We start from the raw sequence: 25,236 nt of genomic DNA on the forward strand, positions 1-25,236 counted from the left end.
CCTCCCTCCTTGGCCTCTTTCCACAGTCAACCAAAAATTAGTGACGAAAATCAAACAGAAGGAAACACATCATAAGGTTTTAAATTCTGACATATAAACATGTTTTGATGCAAGACAAAAACTGTAGGCATTTTGATTACGATGAAAAGGGTTTAAAAACCACCAGTTGACTCTAATAGTTTCACTTCATTGAAGTGGAAATGAGCTATCTCCTAAAATTTTTCTTAATATTTTTAGGTTTCGCTGGCCTAATTTTATTACCCAATCTTTGAGCCTTGACACATGAAACATATTTCTCTGATTTAAGGTAACTTTTAAGCTTACTGATTCTCACCATTATGGATCAATAACATAATTTATAATATTTCCCCAACTATGGCAGTACTAAAGAATGTTAAGCCAATTTATCCATTTTCTTTTTTTTCAATTTATCCATTTTCTAATGCCTGATCATTTTTCTGAGTTCTATAATGGTTTTATTTTTCTTCCAAAGATATATGTGTGTGTGTGTGTGTGTGTGTAGGGGAGGGTGGATGGATTTATACATATATATATGTGTGTGTGTGTGTGTGTGTGTGTGTGTAGGGGAGGTGGATGGATTTATACATATATATGTGTGTGTGTGTATATATATATATCTCACACATACAATATGTATCTATGCCTTCAAATATAAATATATACCCACTGTGTGTGTACACACACACACAAATACCTACAGAAAGATCTGCGGAAAAATGTTACCTTCACATGTTGAAAGGGATCCCAAAGAGTTCAAAAACCGGCATTTGTCGCACCAAATCCATGGAAAGACATAATATTTAAAATCACAAAATACTTTTATGGACTCTGAGACCAACAGTGCCACACTGAACCTGTACACACGAACATGGTCAGAAGGCGGAAAGACTCTCGATTAACTTTATATATAAACTCCTGACATAAAAGTGGAAAATGAAACATAAATGATAATCCCTTTTCAGCTCAATCATCTAATCTACCTGTGAATGCACACCACATAGGAGACTGTGAAGACCCTTCATCATCAAAGTGAGGAACTCCAGCACCTGCATCCACCAGTCGCCCTCCCTGTGAAACTGCTAATAAAGCGTCAACCTGAGAAGGCATTATTCCCAGCTCCAAGGCGACGTTGTTGTGATCAGGGAAAACCTGTGCCCGGGCTGGCGGAGTCCCGTCTCGCGGAGTCCCTCCGTGCTCGTCGAGTGGGAGGGTCACACCGGGAGAGACTAATAAGGGCAGAGATGCGTCCCCCTTCCCCACTCGCAGGGAGCTCCCTCGGGCCACTCCTCGGCGCTGCGGCAGCCCGCGCGGGCCGGACTCCGCGGCGCCTCTGAGGGGCTCACCCCCGCGGCCAAGGTAAGCTGCGCGGCTCTGCCCTGCGCCGGCCCTTTCGCTCCGTCTCTCGCACACACGCCGGGCCTGGGTCATCGGCTCAGGGTCCCGGTCGTTTGCGTGCATCTGCCTTTCGAGAGAATGCAAAACTGCGCCGCGCAGTTGGGGCGGATAAATAACGCACACCTGCGGTTGCGCATTCCCGTAGGTGGCCGAGCGACGCGACCGGGAGCGTTCGGCGCCCTGGGGCCACTTTCGTATGCTACCTGGAACGTAGTTCGTGTTCCGATGCTCGCATAAGGCAGGCTTTATGCCTCGTACTTTAGTTCTAGTGGCTTTTCTGGCTACGTGTGCCTGTCAAGGAGAGCTAGGAGCACTGCTGATGCGGGGGAGAACAGACGTCAAATACAGAAGAAAAAAATATCCATGGGGTTAAATGCACAAAACAAATAAACTCCATATAGATGCATGCCATAAGAACATTTTTTGGGGGGGGGAGGGGGGCTACGTCTAGAGATGTTACCCGCTGGAAGCGAGGAGACAGTCAAGGGCTATAAACTGGAAGACGCGAGGTGCGGGGGTTACTTATTCCGACCTGCGGGTATTTCTCCCGAGGGCGGCTCCGCGGGGCCGCGCGGGCGGGGGTCCCGGGACTCCGGCCTCCCCCAGCCCGCGGCGGCTGCTCCTTAACTAGCCTGCAGCACGCGCAGCGCGGCCCGACCCGCCGCCGTCCCCGCCGCCGTCCCCGCCGCCGCAGCCGCGCGAACGTCCCGGTCCCGGCGCTCCGAGAACGCGGCCCCCGCCTCCGCCGCCTCCGCGCCGCCGCCGCCCGGGCTGCGAGATCCGGCCGCCTCGGCCGCCCCCGCGCCGGCGCCGACGCACCGCGGCCGCGGGGAGGGGGCGGCGCAGCCCCGCCGGCCCGGGCACTGCAGGGTCCCGAGGAAGTTTGCTGGCGCGGAACCAAGCGCGCCGCCACCGCCGGGCACGCTGGCTCGTTCGGAGCGGGCGGCGCGTCCGCGAATCCTGCCCCGCGCAGGGTGAGGGCGGGAGGCGGCGGGGTCGCGGTGGGCAGGCAGGTGCGGGAGCCGGAGGCGCAGGGAGGTGGGGAGGCGGAGGCGTGCGGGGTGCCCAGCTCCGTGCCAGCCTCAGGGGGCAGTGGGCCGGGGGCCAGAACAGAGGAGAGGGCGCCCGGGACCCTGGGAATGCGGAGAGTTTTAATCGAACCATCCAGGCATTGCAGCAGGCAGCGATCCTGAGCCCCAGCTCGAGGTTGGGGAGTGCAGGGGGAAGGAGGATACTTGTGCTGCCTCCTGGCATTCACAATTCCCAGACTGCTTGGTCCCACCTTCTGCTTTGAGGAGGAGTCGGGGGAGAAACCAGGGTGGGGGTGCGCGTGGGGGTGGTCGGGGTGCCCAGCAGGAATCCATAGCTGCTTGCTAACGGAGGGGAGGAAATAAGCCCCTCCAGCGTCTCTCCCTACCCCCACTCCAACAAAAGGCGAAAGAGCAATGGCATTTGTTATCAGTCCAAACCAAGCAGTACTGTCCTTTTAAGAGATTAAGAAAAAAAAAAAAAGAAAAAAGAAAGAAAGGAAAGTACCAAACGTTTGGTTTCTCAGCATCTCCTTGCAGATGTGTGGGGAAGGAGCCGCAGGACTCCTAAGTGGAGATTTTTGACATGTGCCTGCAAAGGAGGAGCTGGGGCGTTTGGTGTTCAGATGGTGGAAAGTGTACCTAAAATCGCTTCCTGAGGAGGTTGACAGGGTTCTTTGGGAATATCTCTTCAGGGTGAAAAAGAGGACGGGGATTCCCAGGGGTAGAACAGTGCATCCTCTCCCTAGGGGGTTACAAAATGAAGGTAGTAACTGGCACGTGCTTCCATGAGGCTTTGTCCAGTCTGATTTCTCAGAATGGTGAGGAATCTAAGTGGGGTTTCCTGGGAAAGGAGAGAGAAGTGGTTATACACCAGGGGAGTGCACCTGAACCTGATGAAAAAGGTCAGGGAAAAAGCAAAAAGGTGAAAGGAAAACAAATGTGATTAGTATCACAGGACATTATCTCTGTATCCAAATCGTCACCCAACAAATGAAACCATCTCAAACAGATTCTCCAGAAATGGAAAATTTCCATTTACTCTATGGTCCTTCTGTTTAATCTCTGCTGCTGAGATTGTAGTTCATTTTTTTTTTTCCCCTAGCAGGCAGAAGTGCCCAGTAGGTACACAGAGTGTATGGTTTCAGAGGCAAGAGAAGCTATAGAGATAGAAATCATAGTTGTACATGGACGTGGATGAAACTGGAGGGTATTATGCTGAGCAGAATAAGTCAATCAGGGAAAGGCCACTGTCGTATGGTTTCACTCATGTGGAATATAAGAAACAGCACAGAGAATCATAGAAGAAGGGAGGGAAAACTGAATGGGAAGTCATCAGAGAGGGAGACAAACCATGAGAGACTATTAACTATAGGAAACAAACTGAGGGTTGCTGGAGGGGAAGTTGGTGAGGGGATGGGGTAATTGGGTGATGCACTGGGTGGTGAGGGGATGGGGTAATTGGGTGATGCACTGGGTGTTACACTCAAATGATGAATTACTGAAGTCTACATATGAAACTAATGATGTGCTATATGTTGGCTAATTTAAATTAAAACAAACAGAAAGAAAGCATAGTTATGGCCAATTGACATCATAAATACAAATTCAAGTGAAAAGTGAAAAATTAGCAGGAACACAAACTAGCAGGGCTAGAGAGATGCAAGTATATAATCTGGAAAGGATGCTGGGAAAAACAAATAGAACGAATAGGATTGGAGTTGGATTATACAAGGCAGGCTGCATTAAGGTCATATATCTTAAAGAGGCAGAGAAAAGGGGCACCTCGGTGGCTCAAGCATCGGCCTTCAGCTCAGGTCATGATCTCAGGGTCCTGGGATCCAGCCCCACATAGGGCTCAGCAGGTAGTCTGCTTCTCCCCTCTCACTCTCCCTTTGCGCTCTCCCCTTCTCTCTCTCAAATAAATAAAATCTTAAAAAAAAATTAAAGAGGCAGACAATAAAATGGCTTGGCAGAAGAGAGCAAGAGAGGGGGCATTCCAACCAGAAGGAATGGCATGTGTGCAGGCTTAGAGGTGGGAGTGAGCAATCATGTGCCTGGTAAGACAGAGAATCCGAGCTGGGATGAAACCCGAGATGAGAGCAGATAGTACTTGCCTAAGGAGAGATCGGAAAGGAGAATATAAGAGGTAAGAGGCTCTTTGGGGTGTTATTTTGTAGGCCTTTAATGAGATAATCAGGTGAGGAAGTTGCATATTGAGTTTGGAAATTGATAGATGGCCAATGTGAGAGTAGAATAATAGACCTTACCCATGATATCCCATGACATTTGTGAAGTCCAATGGGTCTTGACACCTCTCTGTGAGAAATCAGAGTTAATCATGAGATTGTAAGATTATTAGATCATAAAGTTAGTAGAGCGCGTCAAATGAAAAGTAGGAAAACTTGATACATAAGGGAAAAATATACATCTATATTAATTCAAAATTTTAAGTGGCACTGGATCACTGAGATAGCTATATCTGTGGAAATGGAGCTATAGAATTGAAACCTGAGAAAATGTAGGTCACTCATAATGATAAAAGTCGATAATGGTTCCAAAAAAGTTGATGGAGACCACAGTAGGTCAGAAAAGTGAATCAATAAAACAAACAAGTTGTGGAGGATGAAGAGAATCAGTTAAGCACACTCAAAAGGAACCTGAGGTTGGAGACCCTCTGGGAAGTAAGCACTAGTTTTGAAGTGACAAGACAAATAACCTAGAAGTTTTTTTAAAAAGGATTTTTTTTTTTTTTTTTAATGATAGTCACACACACACAGAGAGAGGCAGAGACACAAGTAGGCTCCGTGCACCGGGAGCCCTACGTGGGACTCAATCCCGGGTCTCCAGGATCGCACCCTGGGCCAAAGGCAGGCGCCAAACCGCTGTGCCACCCAGGGATCCCTTTAAAAAAGATTTTATTTATTTATTCATGAGAGACAGAGAGAGAGAGAGAGAGAGAGAGAGGCAGAGACACAGGCAGAGGGAGGAGAGACAGGCTCCATGAAGGGAGCCCGATGTGGGACTTGATCTGGAACTCCGGGATCACGCCCTAAGCCAAAGGCAGACGCTCAACTGCTGAGCCACCCAAGGTGTCCCAATAATATGGAAGTTTGAGAAAATGTGATCAAGTTGATCAGTTTAGAGGATTATAAACATTAAGAACGAGGCAATATATTTTCTGTGATGGAAGAAAAATTCAGTAGTATTATCTTTTGCGCATCTCATTAAACAACTGAAATTAGATCACTGAGTCTTCTTTTAATAATAATTCTCCACCTATATCTTCTATAAATTTTAAATCCATACCTGGATATACTACTTAAAAGCTTGAACCTCCATTTTGGAAATGTGTTGCTTTAGACTATATTCATCCTACAAATTGATCAAGTGAGTACCTACTAAATGCCAGTAGTTAATTATTTAATGTTTGAAAAAACACAAGTAAAAAGATACTTTCTTCTATAAGATGTTCAGTGTAAAGAAGAGACAGAATGCACATAGGTTATTAAAATGCAGTGTAGACTGCACTGAAGTAGAGGTGGATACTGAGCTCTGTTGGATTGTTAAGGCAGTGAGTAAATGAACCCAGTGATCATTCCTGCAGTCTTCATAGAGGACACGGCATTTGAATTGCATGTGGAAGGCAGAGTAAATGATTAGCAGTTGGAAAGAGAATTGGAAGGATATCCCAGTGGCCAAAACTGCATGTGCAGAAGCCTTGCACATGCGAGGAATTGTGAAGAGTTTGATGGAGTAAAGTTTGTATGGAAGGAGGTAGCAGGGGACGCCTGGGTGGCTCAGTGGTTGGGTGTCTGCTTTCGGCTCAGGGCATGATCCCGGAATCCTGGGATTGAGTCCCACATCAGACTCCCTGCATGGAACCTGCTTCTCCCTCTGCCTATGTCTCCCCCCACCTCACCCCCTCTGTGTCTCTCATGAATAAATAAATAAAATCTTAAAAAAAAAAAAAAAGGAAGGAGGTAGCAGGCAATGAGACTGGTCAGATGAGTCCAAGACCATACTCTGAAAAGCCTTGAGAGCTTCCCTTAGAAATGGCCAATGAAAAAGTACCAGGAGACTTTAATAAAGCAGAACACTAAAGTGATTAGATCCCTGTTATAGAATTCTTGAGCAGTAGGGAGATAGAAACAAGGGGAACGAGACTGAAGAAGAGGAATGTAGTTAGGAGTCTGCTGCACTTTTACAGATTAGAAATGGTAAGGAGGTAAAGTAAATCAGTTTTGTAAGGATGAAGAAGTTGGTATGGTTTCAAAGGAAATTTTTTAAAGTATATTTTATAGACTTGATAGAGGTTTGATATAGGAGAGGTAAAGAATGAATTGAAGAGGATTTTGAAATTTCTAATGGGTTCTTAAGTTAAATAAGAATCCTGTAATTAAAATATAAAGGTCAGGAGTTTTCTATAGATTATAATGAGGGCGGGAACCTTGCCTAAGCTGCAACAGATTTCTGCAAATTAACTCCAATTTCATTACTGTAGTCTATGATAAAATTATGAAATAATGCTAGATCTAGTCCTAAGCTCTTGAAACTTTTATCCTATTATCAGCTCGGAATTTAACTCTGGAGGCATGGCTTTTCAGCTGGTTTTCTCCAATAGTTTACAGACTCTGCTGTAGCTTCACTAAAGATAGATTCTAAAGATTGGTAAAAGAACAGATGTGTAACACCTGTTGTTTTTGCTTATTTACAAGATGTGTGACTTCATAACACTATGGTCAGATTTTCTTGGAATTATGTACAGGCATATTGGAAGATAGTCAAGAGGTTTGATTTAGGAATTGACCCCCTATCCAGTCACACAGCATTTCTCTTTGTGATGAATGCTCTGAAAATGTGGGTTCTTTCATTTAACAAATCAAACTTATTTTTTGGAAAGTTAAAATGTGATGTTGCTCATTTAACAGCCTGCATAAAGTGAATTAGGACTCTTTCTCTATTTTTTCCTGTTTGCCCCTTTCATTTGCCTTTCCCATGTTATTTTCTGTTTCTCTCTTTATTCTAATATTCTGATCCTTTACCTCAATTTCAAAGATGAAGAGTGAGTATTATAAAATGTAAGATGGCATAACAGTAAAACAATTCAGTCTGTAGGCAGATTTGGTGGGGTTTACTAAAAACCTTGTGCTAAGAAGTCCCTGACCATCTTATCTAGCAAGCTTGCTGTTTCATCATTCTACTTACTCTCCTTTCCTTTACTTCCTAGTGTCTATCTCACAAAGATAGTATATGTATTTATTTTTGGTCTCCCTGACCCGAGTGACACTAAGGACTTCCTCTACTTGGCGCCCTGCTTTATCCCCAATGACTACTGTCTCCCCCATGGCCCATAGGACCTGGATGGAATGAAAAATTCCATGAATGGAATGAAAAATTAAAGTTTTCCACTGTTCCTTTCTGTCCCTTTTGTGTTCTCGGTATGCAAATCTAAATTAATATGGAATTTTTGAAAATCCATGTCATAATTAAAATATTTTGGTAGTTAACTCATAGATTTTCAAGAGCTGAATAATGGAGATTTAAGGGATAGTGACTTTCTTTTTTTTAATTACCTTACCCCAACCAATATCCAAAACTATTCCAGTTAACCAAGGTTGGTGAGAATAATGGGTCGGAGGTAGTAGAGGTCATAGGCAGACCTTCAGGCAGCCTTTATCTTTTTGTTGTCATGCCTTTATCTTTTTGTTGTCATGACAATGAGAAATGAGTTACAGAGCTATCTGGATGATTTTAGAGGGTTCATAGGCTCCTGTGCTATTGTCTGCTCAAGACTGCCAGTACTGGGCATGCTCATAATTATGACTTTGGTACTTTGTAGGGCTGGGAAAGAACTGCTGGGTCTGGCTAGCAACTTTATAAAGAATAGCTGAAGATTTAAAGGTAGTATATAGGGATGTGATAGGTCTATCCCACATCCTGATGGTATAACAGCACTGACTTCTTAGTCTAGAAGAACTTGACTTGGATCTCAGGCTCTGGGATCTTCTGTATGAGCTTTGATGTCTCATATCTGTAGAATGAGGACCTGATACTGTTCTCTGTACCACTCTTAGGCCCAGGCAACAAGGTCCCTGTTCTGGGCCTTACATTTTGGAAGGCCTTTTTATGGCCTTGCTCTGGATGTGGTCTTGCTCTCAGAGTAGGAGTCCACAGTATTAAGGGGACCTATTCACCCAAAGCCCAAGCTGTTAGATGAGGCTCTAGGCACCCAAGGTCCTGAAATTCCCTGACCAAAGGACTATTAGTCCTCTTACAGGACTGGTAGATCTCTTCCTAGTGTTCATCTCCTCAGGGACAGACCAAGTTACTGATAGGAACACTCCTAGGCCCCAGTGAGTTTCAAGGAGTAACTGCTTACAGCTATTATAGACAGTTTAGATTTACTGGTATGGTCTCATACATGTTGGGTGAGGCCCTGCATGGTGCAGACCAAGGAAGGAATGGGAAAAAATGAGAAAAGAGCTTTAGTCCGACCCAGAGGCTAGTTTATCCTTTGCAGCCTGCTGTGTTCAATTCTGAACTTGACGTGGGCTTTCAGGTCTTTGTGAAGGTATACTTGTCAAGATAAAAAGATACAACATTCATGTATTTAGACATATGATATATGGATCTCTTGCCCTATACCCTGCTAGTGTTAGGGACAGAGATGATTGCCTCTCAATAAATACCACATATAAAATAAATCTGCCTCAGAAAATGAGAACATGTGTAACCAATATTCTCCATGTCCTTCTTGAAATGTATCATGAGCCATCTTTGTACCAGTTTTGAAAAAAAAGTGACTTGAGAGCCTTCAGCTATCTCAGCATCCACATATATTATTCTGAGGTTCTTAATTGGTCATTCCATTGGGAAAGCATTGAAGGTCTGTGTTAACATTGAAATCTTACCTGGGAAGAACAACACATTAAATTTTGACAATGTTGGTTTGGATTAATTTATCAAACTATTTTGATGGTTACCTCCCTGGAATCTGAGGAGACAAAATAGAAAATTGGCAAGTTTTGATGATGAAGGAGCTTATAGACAGTCTTGAATTGAGAATTCCTGGAGAGCCCTGGAGGTGGGTCCAGGACAATAAGAAGCAGCCTGTAAACAGTGGGTTCTGGAAGCAGTGAGAAGGATCTGGAGGAGAGGTCCAAAAAGACTCCAGTAGAAGTTTTTCCCAACCCTGCAACTACCTGAAGCAGAGGTTAAAGATCTGAAATAGGTATATTTTTAGAATATATACAAGGATTTATTTTGAAACTTTACCAAGTTTTTTCAAATGTTCATAGTAGGGGGAAAAATGATCCTAGGGAGGTAGAGTACATCTGCACTTAGGATCAAAACAACAGAAACTTCAACTAGTAAACATGCTTTACGATGTGCAAAGAGATGTATACCTGAAACTAATATTATACTGTTAACTATATTCAAATTAAAATAAAAAGGCTTAAAAAGAAAGAAAAATATATGAAAAGAATGTTCATGATAATGATTCTTGAAATATTATAAGATCTTGAAATGCCTTAAGAATTATAAAAGTTTAAATTTTCACAACAGATTCAAAGATAAGTACATTTTACTGTATTTCAATATTTGGAAATTGACAATCTCTTTTTAAATTCAAAGACTATTTATTGAGCCCCTGCTTTTCCAGATACTATGTTAGGTGCCCAGGATAAGATGATGGACAAGACAGACATAATCTCTGCCTTCAAGGAGCATAGAGTTGACAGGAGGAAATAAACATGTACACAGACAAAATAGTGTGAGCTGGAGAATCATGAGGTGAGGAATAAGGGCTCTTCCACACAGTAACATTTACATTGAGAGATGTAGGATAAATAGGACCCAGTGTGATCCAGGTTGAGGAAAGAGCATGCACTAAAGTCCTGAGTTTGGAAAAAAAAATAAATAAATAAAGTCCTGAGTTTGGAAGGAGCATGGGAATTTGAGGAATAGGACATCAGTGGAGAGAACAGTACCAAATGCGGCTAAAAAGGGAGTAGGAGCTAATTTAATCAGGGCTTCTAAGCCATAAAAAGGTTTTTGGATTGCATATGAAGTACAATGGGAAAACATTCAAGGGTTAAAGCAAAGGAGTGCCATTATTCAACTTTTATTTTAGGAAAAGTGCTCTAGTGCTGTGTAGTAAGTGAATTTGGTCAGGAGCCCATAGCAGATGGGGGAACTCAGTCTGATGAGTCTAGATTAGGGAAAACTGAACTAGGATTATGGCAGAGGAATGGAGGGCAGTGGATAGATTTGAGATGGGTTTGGGGTAACACTGTTAATGACTTGCTGACTGGATGTGGGTGATGGTGATACAGGAGACGAAGAATGAATGTGATGCCTGAGTTCCTGCTTTGAGCATTTTGATGGGGACTGAGAGTGGGAAGAGTGTGAGAGGAGTAAGTTGTGCTTGGGAATCAAGCATTTAATTTGAACATATTAACTTAGAGATGTCTGTGCAACATCTAAGAGGGAATACAGAATAGGCAGCTGGCTACACAGTCTAATAATGTTCAGAGAAGCGTCGGCTGGGGATACAAATTTTAAAATCATCTGACACATACTGTTTAAAGCCAAGAGAATGGTAAGATCACCTAAGAAGATATAAAGAGACAGGCAAAGACGGCCCAGAGATCCCAGGACTAAGGAATCAGGTAGTAACAAGATTTGAGAAAGGATTTTGAAGGAAATCCCAGAGAGTGTGAGGACGGGGAGGCCAATGACAGTGAGAATTTCAAGAAGGAGATAATGGTCAGCTATTGGAAGTACTGCCAGGAATTGAATAAGATGGGGAGAGAAAAGAATTCTTTCAAATTCTTGCTGAACTTGGTAGAGACATCTCAATGGAAGGTGGAATGGCAATTCATCATTAAGTAGGACATTTAGTCAACTAACCAGAATATCATCTTCTTCAAACATCTTGCATGAATGAGATTGAACCTAAGTACTATCTCTAAGTGACTTAGGAAACAGGAGACCTCAAGATTGAGTTAATATGCTTATGAGTTACTATGGCTGTTTAGCTCTCTGGTTCTTTGTTGCTATAACAGGGACGAAAGTTTCAATGAACCTATATTTCTAGGATGCTTTGGCACTTCCTCATTGTCCAAATATCAAAGTCAACCTCAGACTGCGGAGATAACCATAACTAAATTTTTACTAATTATTATTTGTGAATATGTAGAGCAAAGAATTATAATAGGAGGTAATTTTTATGAATACTTATTGTGTTCAAGGACCTCTACTATACTTTTCCCAGGTGTTAACTGATAATAAGTCTAGCAATAGATTATTTTTCAGGTAAATAAATGAAGGCTTAGTGAAATTACATAACTTGTTCATAAGTGACAAAGTCCAGACATGCAGTCATGATTTTAACCACTCTACTACTCTGCTAACTAATCAATTAATAAGAGTTGCTTCTGGAAAATGTCTATTCAGGCCCTCTGCCCATTTTTTTACTGCATTTTGTTTTTCTTGGTGTTGGGCTGTGTGTGTTCTTTATACATTTTGGATTTTAACCCCTTATCAGATATATCATTTCAAATATCTTCTCCCATTCTGTAGGTTGCCTTTTTGTTTTGTTGATGGTTTCCTTTACTGTGCGAAAATTTTGTTGACAATTTTGCATCCGTATTCAAGAAAGATTTGCCTGTAATTTTCTTTTCTTATATCATTGTCAAATATGGTGTAATAATTTTGCTGACTTACTGATTGACCCTTTTTGCCTATTCTCTGAAATTTTTTTATAAGTGAAAATTCAGTAATAATTACTGCTTAAGTATTTGGTAAAATTTTCTGATGTAATCAATTTATACCTTAAGATTATTTGCATGGTGATTTTTTTATTGAATACTTAATAATGATAATAGTGTAAAATTTACTCCTTTTTTCTTGTCTATGTTTTAGTAATTGAAATCCCTTTAATAAAAATTTCTAGAAGAAGGTAAAAAAATCACTGGTTAAAACTGCAAACAATCAAAGGATCTCTTTGATAATTAGATTAATATTTGTGAGTTCTTTTATTTGAAATAGAATTGCCTTACCACTTACTAACTAATTTGACATAATAGGATAAGCTTTTAAAGTCATATGAGGATTAGGACTATATCTAGATGAAAGAGTTCAAAAGAAATAAGGCATACAACCAGCTGTTTGATATTTAGAACCACACATACGTTTTTAGTATTGCAATTGCTACTTCTAGCTATTCATATCTAAAATCTTGAATTAATTTTAAAATGCTGATCTTAGGGTATTTGGCATATGCAGAATACCAAAAACGGTGGCTTTAGTTTTTTTTTCTAGGGTATGTACTGACAACATTTAGACATTGGTATGATGGATTCTTTTATATTTGACTCTTGAGTAAACTTTGAATGATAACAAATAAATGATTCAATATTATTTGCATATTTAGAAGTCTTAGAATAGCTATTCTAATAATACTGCAATTGTTAAATACGCTGAAGGAGCTGTTATATTTTTACTTGCAATTTATTCCCTTGTTAGTTATTTCACTATAAAAATTAATTTAAGTAATATTTATGTTTTCTATTATAGAGATTCTGTATATTAAATCTTTTATTGTAATACCTATAAAGTAGTAGTCTATATTTATAAAGACAAATGATTATGGAGAGTAACACATCAATGTTAAACATGATACCAGTGGTAGGCTCAGGTAGGTAGGCATGGCATATATCCATTTTTCTCCTAAACAGGTGGAAAGATTTCTTTTCACATGTCTAGTAATTACTTCAGTAGCAGTGATTATTTAACTCAGTAACAACATAATTAAGTTTATAGAAAACTTAAGACAAAATATGTAACACTAATATTCAGAGGAGAAAACAGAATTGTGAATAATAAGATTATATTTTAAAAATATAAATCATTGTATATGACACCAAAAGAACAGATGCAAAAAAATAGGTAAATTGGATTATGTAAAAATAAAAAAAATTTCTTTGCAGCAAAGGACACAATCAACAGAATAAAGACGTAACTCACAATATAGAAGAAAGTATTTGCAAATAATATATCTGAAAAGGGGCTAATATCCAGAATATATAAAGAACTCCTACAATTTAACAACAGAAAACAAGATTTAAAAATGGAGAAAGGAGTTAAATGGACCATTCTCCAAAGAAGATACTCAAATGGATAATAAGCATATGAAAAGATATTCAATATCGCTAATCCTTAGGGAAATGAAAATCAAAAACACAATGAGATACCATCTCACACATTGGTTGCTATTAAAAATCCTACTACTAATAATAATAATGTTGATGAGGATGTGGAGAATTTGGAACCGTTATGCATAGTTGGTAGTAATATAAAATGGTGCAGCTGCTATGGCAAACATTATGTTGGTTCCTCAGAAAATTCAAAATAGAATTATCATATGATCCAGCAATGTCATTTCTGGTATGTACCCAAAAGAATTAAAAGCAGGGACTTGAACAGATATTTGTACATTCATGTTCATAACCACATTATTCACAATAGTCAAAGATGGGAGCAACCCAAGTGTCCATCAAAGGATGAATGATAGACAAAACATAGTATATACATACAATGCAATATTATTCAGCTTTAAAAAGGAAGGAAATTCTGACATGTGCTGCCACATGGATGAAACTTAAGGACATTGTGCTAAGTGAAATAAAGTCCCAAAAGGATAAATACTGCTTGATTCTACTCATATGAGGCACCTAGAGTAGTGAAATTTATAGAGACAGAAAGTTAAGTGGTGGTTGCCAAGGGTTGCGGGAAGGAGAAATGGGAATTTAGTTTTCAATAGTTATAGAGTGTCAGTTTTGCAAGATGAGAAGTTATGGATGGTTGTGATGATTATACAATAATATGAAGATATTTAATACCACTTAAAAAGATTATAGATTTTATTTTGTGTTTTACCAGGATTTAAAATATCCTTTTTATATATAAATAAATAAATAAATAAATAAATAAACAAACACACACATTAAATCATTTAAGAGGTATAACTTTAAAAAAACATATGTAAAGAAGAGCAAATTTAAGTTATAAGAGACTTTGTGGACATTGATAATTAGGAACTAATCTGAAAATTTTTTGGAGCCTTTTCATACTCATTAAGGTATATATTGATATATTATGTATAATTACATAAATAATCATATATCCCATTGTATAATTATTTATATTGTAAAATCTTTTGTGTTCTCTTAGGTGATGAGGATCTTCTAGAGATAATGATGAGAGGAACCATATACAATAAACTCCGTTCCAATATTTTGTTTTGTTACAGGTCTGTGGCCACTGTTCACATGGTTTCGAGGCACAATGAGGCACGCTGGCTCTTGGAAACTTTGGCCCTGGGTGGCAGTGCTTCTACTTCCTGCTTCCACTTCCGTGACCGTCCGGGACAAGTCAGGTATCTAGGCCACCTCTTTTTGTCCAGTCACTAAATGTTATTTATAGTCTTTAAGTTATTTTTAAAAGTCATTAAAAATAAATTGTTGGGGTTGAGGAGGCCATAGGTTAAATCTACAAGTACAAAATAAATAATTCATTGTTTTTCCCATTGACCTTTAATGTTGCACATTTAGACTTTCTAAAACTATCTCATTTTCCCATATGTATATTGTATTAGTCTATATAACCTTTCTTTCCTCTCATTGATGATTACAAATATAAATATGTGCATGTCTTTCTGTGTGTATTTTTCTCCTTTTTCCCTTTATTATAAGGTATTCAAATTAGAAGTACATAAATTTGTCACTAATTAGGATTAACCAGGAACATACCTACTCTTAATTAGGAAGAGCAATAAACAGAATAGGAGATATAAAAGGAAACATGGTTTAATTACATGAGTTTTATAGTGTTTCAGATGAAATGAACAAAAGATTAACAGTCGTTAGAGCACTTATTGCACTAAATAGATAATATTTATTTGCAGTTGTCAAATTCACAAATATCAATTTCACAAATGTTTCCAAAGCGCTGCAAGGCAGTTTGAAACATTTACTCTCACCTCTGATTTTTAAAAATGGTTATGTGGTGGGATGCCTGGGTGGCTCAGTGGTTGAACGTCTGCCTTTGGCTCAGGGCGTGATCCTAGTTCAGGGATGGAGTCCCGCCTGAGTCTCCCTCCGAGGAGCCTGCTTCTCCCTCTGCCTGTCTCTGCTTCTCTCTGTGTCTCTCATGAATAAATAAATAAAATCGTAAAAAAAATGATTATGTGGCTAGTTTGGAAAACTTTTCTTGAACTTTGAGTATGTGTAAATTACTGATCTGGATATACTTCTAAGTCAAACTAGACACATTGGAGAAGCCATTTCCTAAGCAAAGAGAGATTTCAACTCCTGTGCAAAGGAGCACATAAGATGTATTCTGATGTTGGTCATACATGCTGATGTATTCTAAAACTGTGAGTCCTTTTGTACTTTTTTGAATATATCTTTAAGAAGTTTTGTTAAACAGGTATAAACACACTCTGGTAGAGACTTTTGAGTTCAAAGCACACACAAAATTATTCTTATAAAGATATAATAATAAATAATAATAATAAATCTTGGTCTCTCAGTGTTATATAAGCTTTTATGATTTTTATGTTAATTTGGAAGGAGGTGCATTTCCTAATAATCCACATGAAAGTTTGAGTAGTCTACCATTCTATCAATGATATCCCGAGGCTGTCATACTTTTTTGGGGGAAAACACTTTCTTCAGTGAGAAATAAATCAGAAGTGACTCATGACAAAAGGAAGTCCATTGGGCAGGGGGAGTTCATTCTGAAAATGTTGCTACTCTTAATTTCTTTATGTCTTCTGTTAAGAACACTAGTAGGTAATATGATTTGCAACTTAAACGTGGGGGATAGGACTTCTTTGGTTAGAAAGGAAAATGAATCTTTGGTTAAGTAGGACCGGTTTTTAGAGACATGCTAGTACATAATAAATGTTCTTAATAATTTGAAGGATCTATGATAAATGTATTTTGCTATATATATTGAAATGTATATAATCTGAGATGTATATAATCTGGTCCAATTAATTTTACTAAATTGATCTTTCTGGAAGATTTTCCTAAGAAGTGTGACTTCAAAATTAATCTGAACTCTAACACGATTCACATAACATGAAGCACCGAGGAAAATTAATACAGACAAAAATGAAGAGTTGATTTTTATCAGGCTGTTTGAGAGAAATGGTTCTTGAAGCAACACGTCCAAACGTGCCATAAAAATTGCTTCATTTCAGGTATTAATTGAAAATGTCAGCACAGCACTGTCATAAGGATTATTGAAGAATGACATGCTGGGCATGGTCGGACAGGGGCTCTCCTTATGTCTTGTGTCTCTGATTCACACTGCAAGGTTCCCTTTTTAGTTTCCTCATGTGTAGACCTGTGCGTGTGGTCACTAACCATTTACCGGAGGGAAGTGATTACATCTAAAAATAAGATATAACAAATCTGAGGGAGAGGCTAGGGTTTCAACTCTGGAGTCTGTGAAGTTGTCAGCAGTCTACTGTTAAACCTAAATATACGAAGGACAGATTGAGTCTTCTAATTGCTTTATTTTAACCTTATGGTCTGCTTAATGATACTTGGGATATTGTTCTAGTTGGGATAGAATTCCAAAATAATATGGAAAGATTCAATACAACTTGAATTTTAAAATCTTGAAGCTATTCAGAATTCAGTTATTTCTTATTCTTTTATCAGTGTTACTATTATATTGAGATTATGAGTTAAGGCATATTTATATATTTTCATGTTGCAAATAAACAATTTGAATGTGGCAGTATCAGCTCAGTTGTCAAAAGAAGGTGGGGAAGAGAATCCTATTAAAAATATACATTGTACAGACCTTAAAACCTGTTTTAATCAGTTTCTTAAAACTTTCCACTGTGATAGAAGTTTATGTATTGAATAATTAATAGTTCCTCTTTTTGTTTTACTTTGTTAAATCTGATCTAAGGCCAACGTACTGAGTTCCCATCAAAAGTAATAACAACAGAAAATTGGAGTAAGGAAAAGTAGCAAATCCCAGCCTGGGGCACCTTGGTAGCTGAGTAGGGTAAACTCTCAGTCTTTGATTTCAGCTCAGGTCATGATCTTAGGGTTGTGAGACAGAGCCCTTCATTGAGCTCTATGCAGGGCTCTATGTGGAGCCTGCTTGAGATGCTCTCCCTCTCCCTCTCTGTTCCTCTCCTTCCCCACCCTAGAAAAAAACAACAAAACAAAACAAAGAAACAGACCAGATAAAAGGAGAGATGATAGAATGCCATTTCTTTTTCTTATGGTAAAACTTTGGGTTAACTGTCTAGATGGAATTGATTATAAACTTAGGCCCTAGACCATACGCAGAAAGCTTTTAAAATCAGTTTTCCATCAATCACAAGGAAAAACTGTTACTCTGAAACTTGGCTTTAATTAATTGACACACATGAAACTCTTAAACTCAGAGTAGAAAGTATGCTATCATATAGAGAATTTTATTTTGTGTTTTTAGGACTTCCTCATGTTCAATACGGTACCATGGAACTGACAAATATACTTTGCAACTCCTAAATTTTTAAAATGAAGGAAAGTTTCACAAGTATTCAATAAAAATTACAACTCCTAACCAGGTATTCTTTGGAGGAACAGCTTTGTATTAAAACAACAACAACAACAACAACAACAGCAGCAAAAACACACAAGAAGCTATGAAGATTTTGTGACCTTTTGTGACTTTTCTGTTCAAATAACTGTGTTCTCATTTCTTTTTTTTTTTTTTTTCTTGTTTGGTCACTTTTGCATATTATTTTTGTTATATTTTGGTCTGATGATCCTGAGGCAAATGCTGTATTATGAGTTTTGTCACTCAGAGTAAAGAAAAGTATTTTTCTTAATGCACGTTAGAAAAGAAAAGTGATAGGGGTATCTGGGTGGCTCAGTTGGTTAAGCCTCTGACTCTTGGTCTCATCTCAGGTCTTGATCTCCCAGTCATGGGTTCGAGTCCTGTGTTGGCCCCCATGCCCATAATCTACCCAAATCAAACCCAGCTTCCCTCCTTTCAGGAACCTTCTAACCAGGTGAGCTACCCAGGTCCTTCAAGGCAAATCAGATGGAGAGTGGGTCTGACAATCACCAACAACATCTTAGCAGGAATTGTCAGAAACCTTTGCATTTGGTTTTAAAAAGATCTGTCAATTAAGGGTTCCCAAGTAGTATCTCTTTTGTGGTGAAATTTAGTAATTACTTTTGAAACATTCCAGAGAGTCTTGGAAGTGTCACTGCTGCAGTGATTCTCCTCTGGTCTACCTGATAAGATCTTGGATCTTGTCAGTAGTTCTTCAAGATATACACACATTTACTCAAAAAGTGTGCTTTAGTTTATATTAAAATCTATGTGTCAATACTCATAGAAGTTAACACATCCAACTTGTGATAGCCTTGTCTACTGCCTTGCCATTTGTATGCAGTGGATCCCTAAGACTTATGTATTCATATTGTTATTGTACCTTGAATCTTATCCCCAAACAATTAATGTTTAGTTTTCCTTTGTTTTGTTCAGATTTTTACAGTAAAGCACATGTTCTATATATACGAAGCTATATTTGATTTTCATAAACTAAAGACTTTAGTGGAGAATTACTTTCATGAATATTGCTGGAAATGTTGAATTCTGTTCATGTCAAAGTGATAGGTTTATTACTTTGACATCATCATATATTCATTAAGCCTTTGGAAGAATTTAAATAAGACATGTACTGTTTCCAACTTGGTGGTAGGCCAGGATACCTTTCATGATGAAAGCATCATAGTAGGAACTCCCTTTTTGCTGTCTTGAGATTTGTTTTGTCAATCACCTGTTGGGCTTGTCCTACCTACATTGTAGAGAATTTAAAGTTAACCTCATTTATAACTGCCATATTCAAAGTCATTATAAAAGTTCAATCAGAATTTCAGTTGTTTTGGAAGAATCATTGTTAGCTTATTTCCTACAGGATTCTGTTTCCTTCATGTTTTTTTTTTTTTTTTTAATTTTTATTTATTTATGATAGTCACAGAGAGAGAGAGAGAGAGGCAGAGACACAGGCAGAGGGAGAAGCAGGCTCCATGCACTGGGAGCCCGATGTGGGATTCGATCCCGGGTCTCCAGGATCGTGCCCTAGGCCGAAGGCAGGCGCCAAACCGCTGCGCCACCTAGGGATCCCTGTTTCCTTCATGTTAATGAAGCACTATACCCACTAAGGCTCAATAAATCTTAGATGCTCAGTCTAATGAATTTTTACATACACATTTATACATTTGTGTAGCTACTACTCAGATCAGGTTATAGAACATTTCCAGAACCCCAGAAGGCTTTCCTGTATCTACTTTCAGTTGACATCCCACCAAGGTAACTTGTACTGTAACCTATACTGTGACGTAAATTAGTTGTATAGTTTTTTGAACCTCAAATAAATGAGATTATTAACGTGTATTTTTTTGAGAATGCTATTCTTTCCACCTAATACTGCATCTGTGAGATTCACCCAGGTTGTTGCATGTGTCAGAAGTTTATTCTTTTTTATTGCTGTACAATTTTTCATTGTATATACCACAATTTATTCACTTACTCTCTTGTCAATGAACATTTGGATTATTTTCAGTTGTATACTGTTATGAGTAATGTTACAATGTATATTCTCTTCTGAAAGGGTACACTCATTTTTAATGCTCATTAAAGCATTAAATGGGCATTTCCTTGGAATTTCCAAGTCAGAGAGTTCATGTATATTTAGCTTTACTAAACCCTGTCAGTTTTCTAAAGTGGTTGCACTGATTTCCACTCCTACAAGCAATGTGGGAGAATTCTTTTGTTCCACATTCTCATCAAAACTTGGTGCTGTCAGTTTCTGAAGTTTTAGTCATTTAGCAGTATCTCATTGTTCATCTGCATTCCCTTGACTACTAGTGTTGTTGAACACTTTTTCACATGATGGTTGGCACTTTGGATCTGCACTTTTATGAAATGCTTAAACTTTTTGTGCCTGTTCAAGATAGAATTTTCAGTCTCTTTCTTACTGACTTGTGAGAGTTCTTTGTGTATTCTGATATATGATACATTATCGGATGTATGTATTGAAATAGTCTTTGGCTCCTTTTCACTCTTTTAATGTGGTCCTTTGATTTATAAGTATTTAATTTTAATGAAGTCCAATTTATCAGTCTTTTATAATAAGTGCTTTCTGTGTCCCTTTAAGAAATTTTTGCTTCCTGGAGTTCATGATGATCTTCTGTTTTTCTGTAGTGCTTTATTGTTTTACCTTTCATGTTAGGTCTAATGTCATCTCTAATTTATTTCTCTGTATGTTGTGAGGTAAGAGTCAAGGTTCAGTGTTTTCCTATGTGGAGATCCAGTTCACCCAGAAACATTTACTGGAAAGACCATCCTTTCCCCCACTGAATTACAGTGGCTCCTTTGAGGTCAAGATGAAGATCTGTTTTTGGACTCTGTTTCATTGACCTGTTCTATATGTGCACCAGTGCCACAACCACATTATAAAAATTTCTGTTATCTAATGGTATAAGTTCTCCAGCTTTTTCTTCATTTTTGCCTTAACTACTTTGGTTTTTTGGAATTCCGTATAAATTTGAAAATCAGCTTGTCAGTCTCTCTTTCTCTCTCTCTCTCACACACACACACACACACGCACACACACACACACGCGCACACACACACACATGCACACCATTGGGATTTAAATTGGAACTGTACTGAATCTAGAGATAAAATTGAGAATTGACATCGTAACAATATTGAGTCTTCCAGTGTAAATACTTAGTTTATTGCTTCAATTATTTTAGGAATTCAGTCTCCCTTGGCAATGTTCTCTGGTTTTCAGTACAGAGATCTTGATGAGATGCGTGGCTTTTATCAAAATGACTATGAATTTAGATTTAAAAATTGATAATGTTTACAAAATATCCAATTTTACTCATCATTTCAGACCTGTAGTCATGTTAAGATCTCAGAGGAATTTCCAAAGTAGCTAAATAATCTCTAAAATTATTCAGTACTATAATTTCACATATGGGTATTACAACCTTTAAATCTGATTAAGTGATAGCGCTATTTAGAATCTGATTTATTCTTCTAGTTAAATATATTTAGATGATACCCCGTCAACACCCCTGAAGTTCATGATACATTTGTTAAATGAAGGGCTGATTTGCTGAGCAGTTTAATTTGGGAATCAGTACTTTCTACTTCCCATTGAGCAAGAGATTGAGTTTTAAGCAGTTTTGTCCCCTTTGTATTAAAAACTTTTAGGTCATTCAATCCAAACATGAATTTAGACCTGAAGAATGAATATCATTCTTGTATGATGCCAAAATAGTTAATTGATTATTTTAAGAATATCTGTACAGTTATACAGTTCCTTGGCATATTCTAAAATTTGGCTACATTTTTGTCTAAATTGACTATTACTTTCTCAGAACCTAGCTTGAATTTGATTTAAACATATCTCAGATAACTAAAAGTTAATGCATGTATTACATTACTGTATTAAGATGTGGTAGTGTTGAATATGTACATTCATTGTTGAGTGGAGACTACTTTTATCTTTTATTTTTTTAAGTATCATTAGGTGCCCTAGCACATAACTAATACTTTCTTAATGATTTAATCCAATTTTTAAAATTATAGGCCACTTCTGCCTATATCTGCAAAGGCAGATATCTTTGCTTTTTAATTTTATTGTGATAACTTTCATGTGTATTGCTGCTTTAGTCAATTCAGGCTGTTCTAAGAATACCATAGGCTGGATGGCTTAACCTAAATTTATTTCACACAGTTCTAGAGGCTGGGAAGCTTGAGATCAGGGTTCCAGCATCCAGGTTCTGCTGTGGGACCTCTTCCTGGTTTTCTTATATGGTAAAAAGAGGAGGAGCTCCTTATATGGACAAAATTCCATCATGAGGGTTCTACTTGTATGTCCTCATCCAAATCGAATTACTGTCCAAAGTCCCTACCTCCAAATACCATTACATTGGGGATCAAAGCTTCAACATATGAATTTGGAGGGAGACATTCAGTCCATAACAGTCCCCTTTTGATTTAAAGTTCAGTATCACCTGGCAAGAAAACCTGAATCAAATTTTTTTTTCAAAAATAGTAGCCATTTGTTTTAATATTAGAATATATTTTGAATGTGAAAATGTAATGATGTTAAAGCTAGATAATTTCATAATGTAAAAAATGTATAGCAATTAGAAAGTTAGAATAGTAGTAGTAGTACTACTACTACTACTACTACTAATAATAATAGATTACACAAGCATTAACTCTGTACCAGGCATATGTAATCCTCACAAACATACTGTGAGGTGAGTAATCTTATCCTCAATCTATAGAAATTTAGTGAAATGGTTTATTATTTTCATTTTAAGTTTCTAATTGTATTGTCTGATTCAAAGTTATTTGAATTGATTAAAACATTCAGTGTACACCTTCATTTTTTTTTTTTTTAAATAGAAAAACAGTGTCCTGTACTGAGAACAGAGGGACATCAGTTTTCACAGGACAACAGAGCTAAACTTGAAGTTTCAGGTAAGCATCATAATCCTTTGGAAAGAAGCATTTTGTTTGAAGTTTTTACCGTATGTGTATTATATCACAAGCGATGCTTTGACATTGTGATTTAAGATAACATCAATATGAGAAATTAAAAATAAATAAGATAAATGATGTAGAAAATGTGTTAAGAGCAGAGTACTATATTAACTAAGGACAACTCAGCCTCTTGGAGAAAAAAATTATAAAAGTTGTATCCATTGTAGAAACTTTGAAAGAGGAAAAGAAAATTTATGAGAAAAATCTTACTACCTAAAGACAGCCATGATTCTCATTTTTGGTGTAATATTCCTATCTTTCTTTCTCTGTCTTTGTCTCCTCCCAACACACATATAATCATAATATGTATATTGAATTTCAAATCAAAGCATTTTCGCACATCAACATATATTCCTCTAAGGTATGATTTTTTTAAAAAACAAGACTACTTAAATTTCTGTTGAATTGCTGTAATATTTTTTACTTAACTAACTTTCTGTCTTTAGACATCAGAAATGCTACAACAAACTGCCCTAATTACTTTCTTAGGATAATTCCTAGGTCAAAGAAAATTAAAATTTGAGTCTTTCAAAATGTATTTCATCCTCCTGTATACATCCTAAAAAGAAGAAAAATTAAATCAAGAAATTTTGCTGATCCCAAAAAACAGGATTTTATTTGAAATAAACCAGTCTAAGATAAGGAAAACCAAAAAAGTCCCATTTAAAGATATCAATATCTTTGTGAGTTTTGTAATTTAACAAAAACTACTGGATTACATCATTTATCACATTTTATAGGTTTTGACCTAGGAGAGAGCTTTTCTCTGAGACGTGCATTTTGTGAAGGTGATAAAACCTGTTTCAAACTGGGAAGTGCATTTCTTATTAGAGATACCATGTAAGTAAAATAATAATTTTTCTTTACATTTTAATAATGCTACACAAACTCTTTTCTAAGGAAGCTCCAAAATTTGTTTAAAGGATAATTTTCTCAATGGTGTCATACTTACTTGAATGCTGCGGTAAGTGAGCTGTTTATATATTCATTGTTATTAATCATCTTTGCAACGTGATCTTATTCTATGGTATAAATGCCATTCACCAAAGATACAGGCATAATCTTTATATAGTAATTAAGTAATAGAAATTAATAATAATTAAATCCATTTTGAAGAAGTATTATGTTTAAAATAGATATAACCAAGGAAGAATTTCAAATGCGAACTTTAAAACATAAGACACAATGTAGATTTAGAGACAAAAGATTGATATTTATTGAAATCATTTCTGCATTTAGTATGCTTCATAATAAATTAAAACAAAGGAAATAGCCCTTAGGTATTCCTCTTCTATATTGTATAGAATGCATAATAACATAATGATATCAGCATAAGATGGTCTTGATACACATTTCATTTCAAAATTAATTTACCAAAGTTTTCCTTTGTTATCTTTATTATTTGTTTTCTACTGATAAACCTGAGATTTAAAAAAAAGAAAGTATCACATGCCATTAAATACTGACAATTGATCTGCCACTTTACAGGGCAATAATACTTCCCCATATGGTCCACATGTAATTGGAAGATGGATATATAAATATTCAGAAAGCTTGAGTCATCTGGAAAGCAGATAGAGCATATACATTCTTGATATTAATATTTGAGTCCAAGATGAACATTCTGTTTTATGAATATACTGCAGTGAAAAAGCATTAAAACTTTGGTTTAATACCTAACACAGATGTTTTTGTGTGAAAACATATATGGATATTTTCACTTCTTAATGAGTAGCCTAATATTTAAGTTACCAGATAGGGTTGTTGAGAGTCTTCACATTTGAATTCGCAAAGGTAATTAATCATCTTGTTGCCTATCCTCAGATGCTCTGTGTAAACTAGTTCCCTAGCTCACTTTTTCCTTGAGAAAATGTTCTTTTAAATCTATTTTGTGATACTTTAGGTGCTTTTAGTTTAATGGTGTGGTTCCTTAAAAGTAAACTGCTCATTAATTGGTAAGAAATAAGAGTGTTATGAAAGCAATCTGATACTGGGGGATAGAATGGGTGATGGAAGAGGTGAGGAATTTCGGCAGATAGGACGGTACAGACTTGTGCTGCTGGGGGCGGCTTTTAGGTGGCTTTGTATGTAGGCATCGAACCTTCAGGGTACAACAGTTCTGTGT

General features: G+C 37.6%; 1 protein-coding gene across 2 annotated transcripts in view; it reads left to right on the forward strand.

Annotated features, from left to right (window-relative positions):
• The first annotated feature begins 993 nt into the window (after nucleotides 1–993).
• Nucleotides 994–25,236, forward strand: part of COL19A1 (collagen type XIX alpha 1 chain) — a 307,907-nt gene continuing 283,664 nt past the window's right edge. For both annotated transcript variants that reach the window (XM_025444536.3, XM_025444537.3), the window contains exons 1-4: nucleotides 994–1,377; nucleotides 14,764–14,889; nucleotides 22,974–23,048; nucleotides 23,852–23,951. In XM_025444536.3, coding sequence (XP_025300321.1) covers nucleotides 14,799–14,889; nucleotides 22,974–23,048; nucleotides 23,852–23,951 — 266 coding nt within the window. In that variant the 5' untranslated portion in view covers nucleotides 994–1,377; nucleotides 14,764–14,798. The remainder of the gene's footprint in view (nucleotides 1,378–14,763; nucleotides 14,890–22,973; nucleotides 23,049–23,851; nucleotides 23,952–25,236) is intronic.

The sequence above is a fragment of the Canis lupus genome, chromosome 12 (genome assembly GCF_003254725.2).
Source record: "Canis lupus dingo isolate Sandy chromosome 12, ASM325472v2, whole genome shotgun sequence".
NCBI classification, from domain to species: Eukaryota; Metazoa; Chordata; class Mammalia; order Carnivora; family Canidae; genus Canis; species Canis lupus.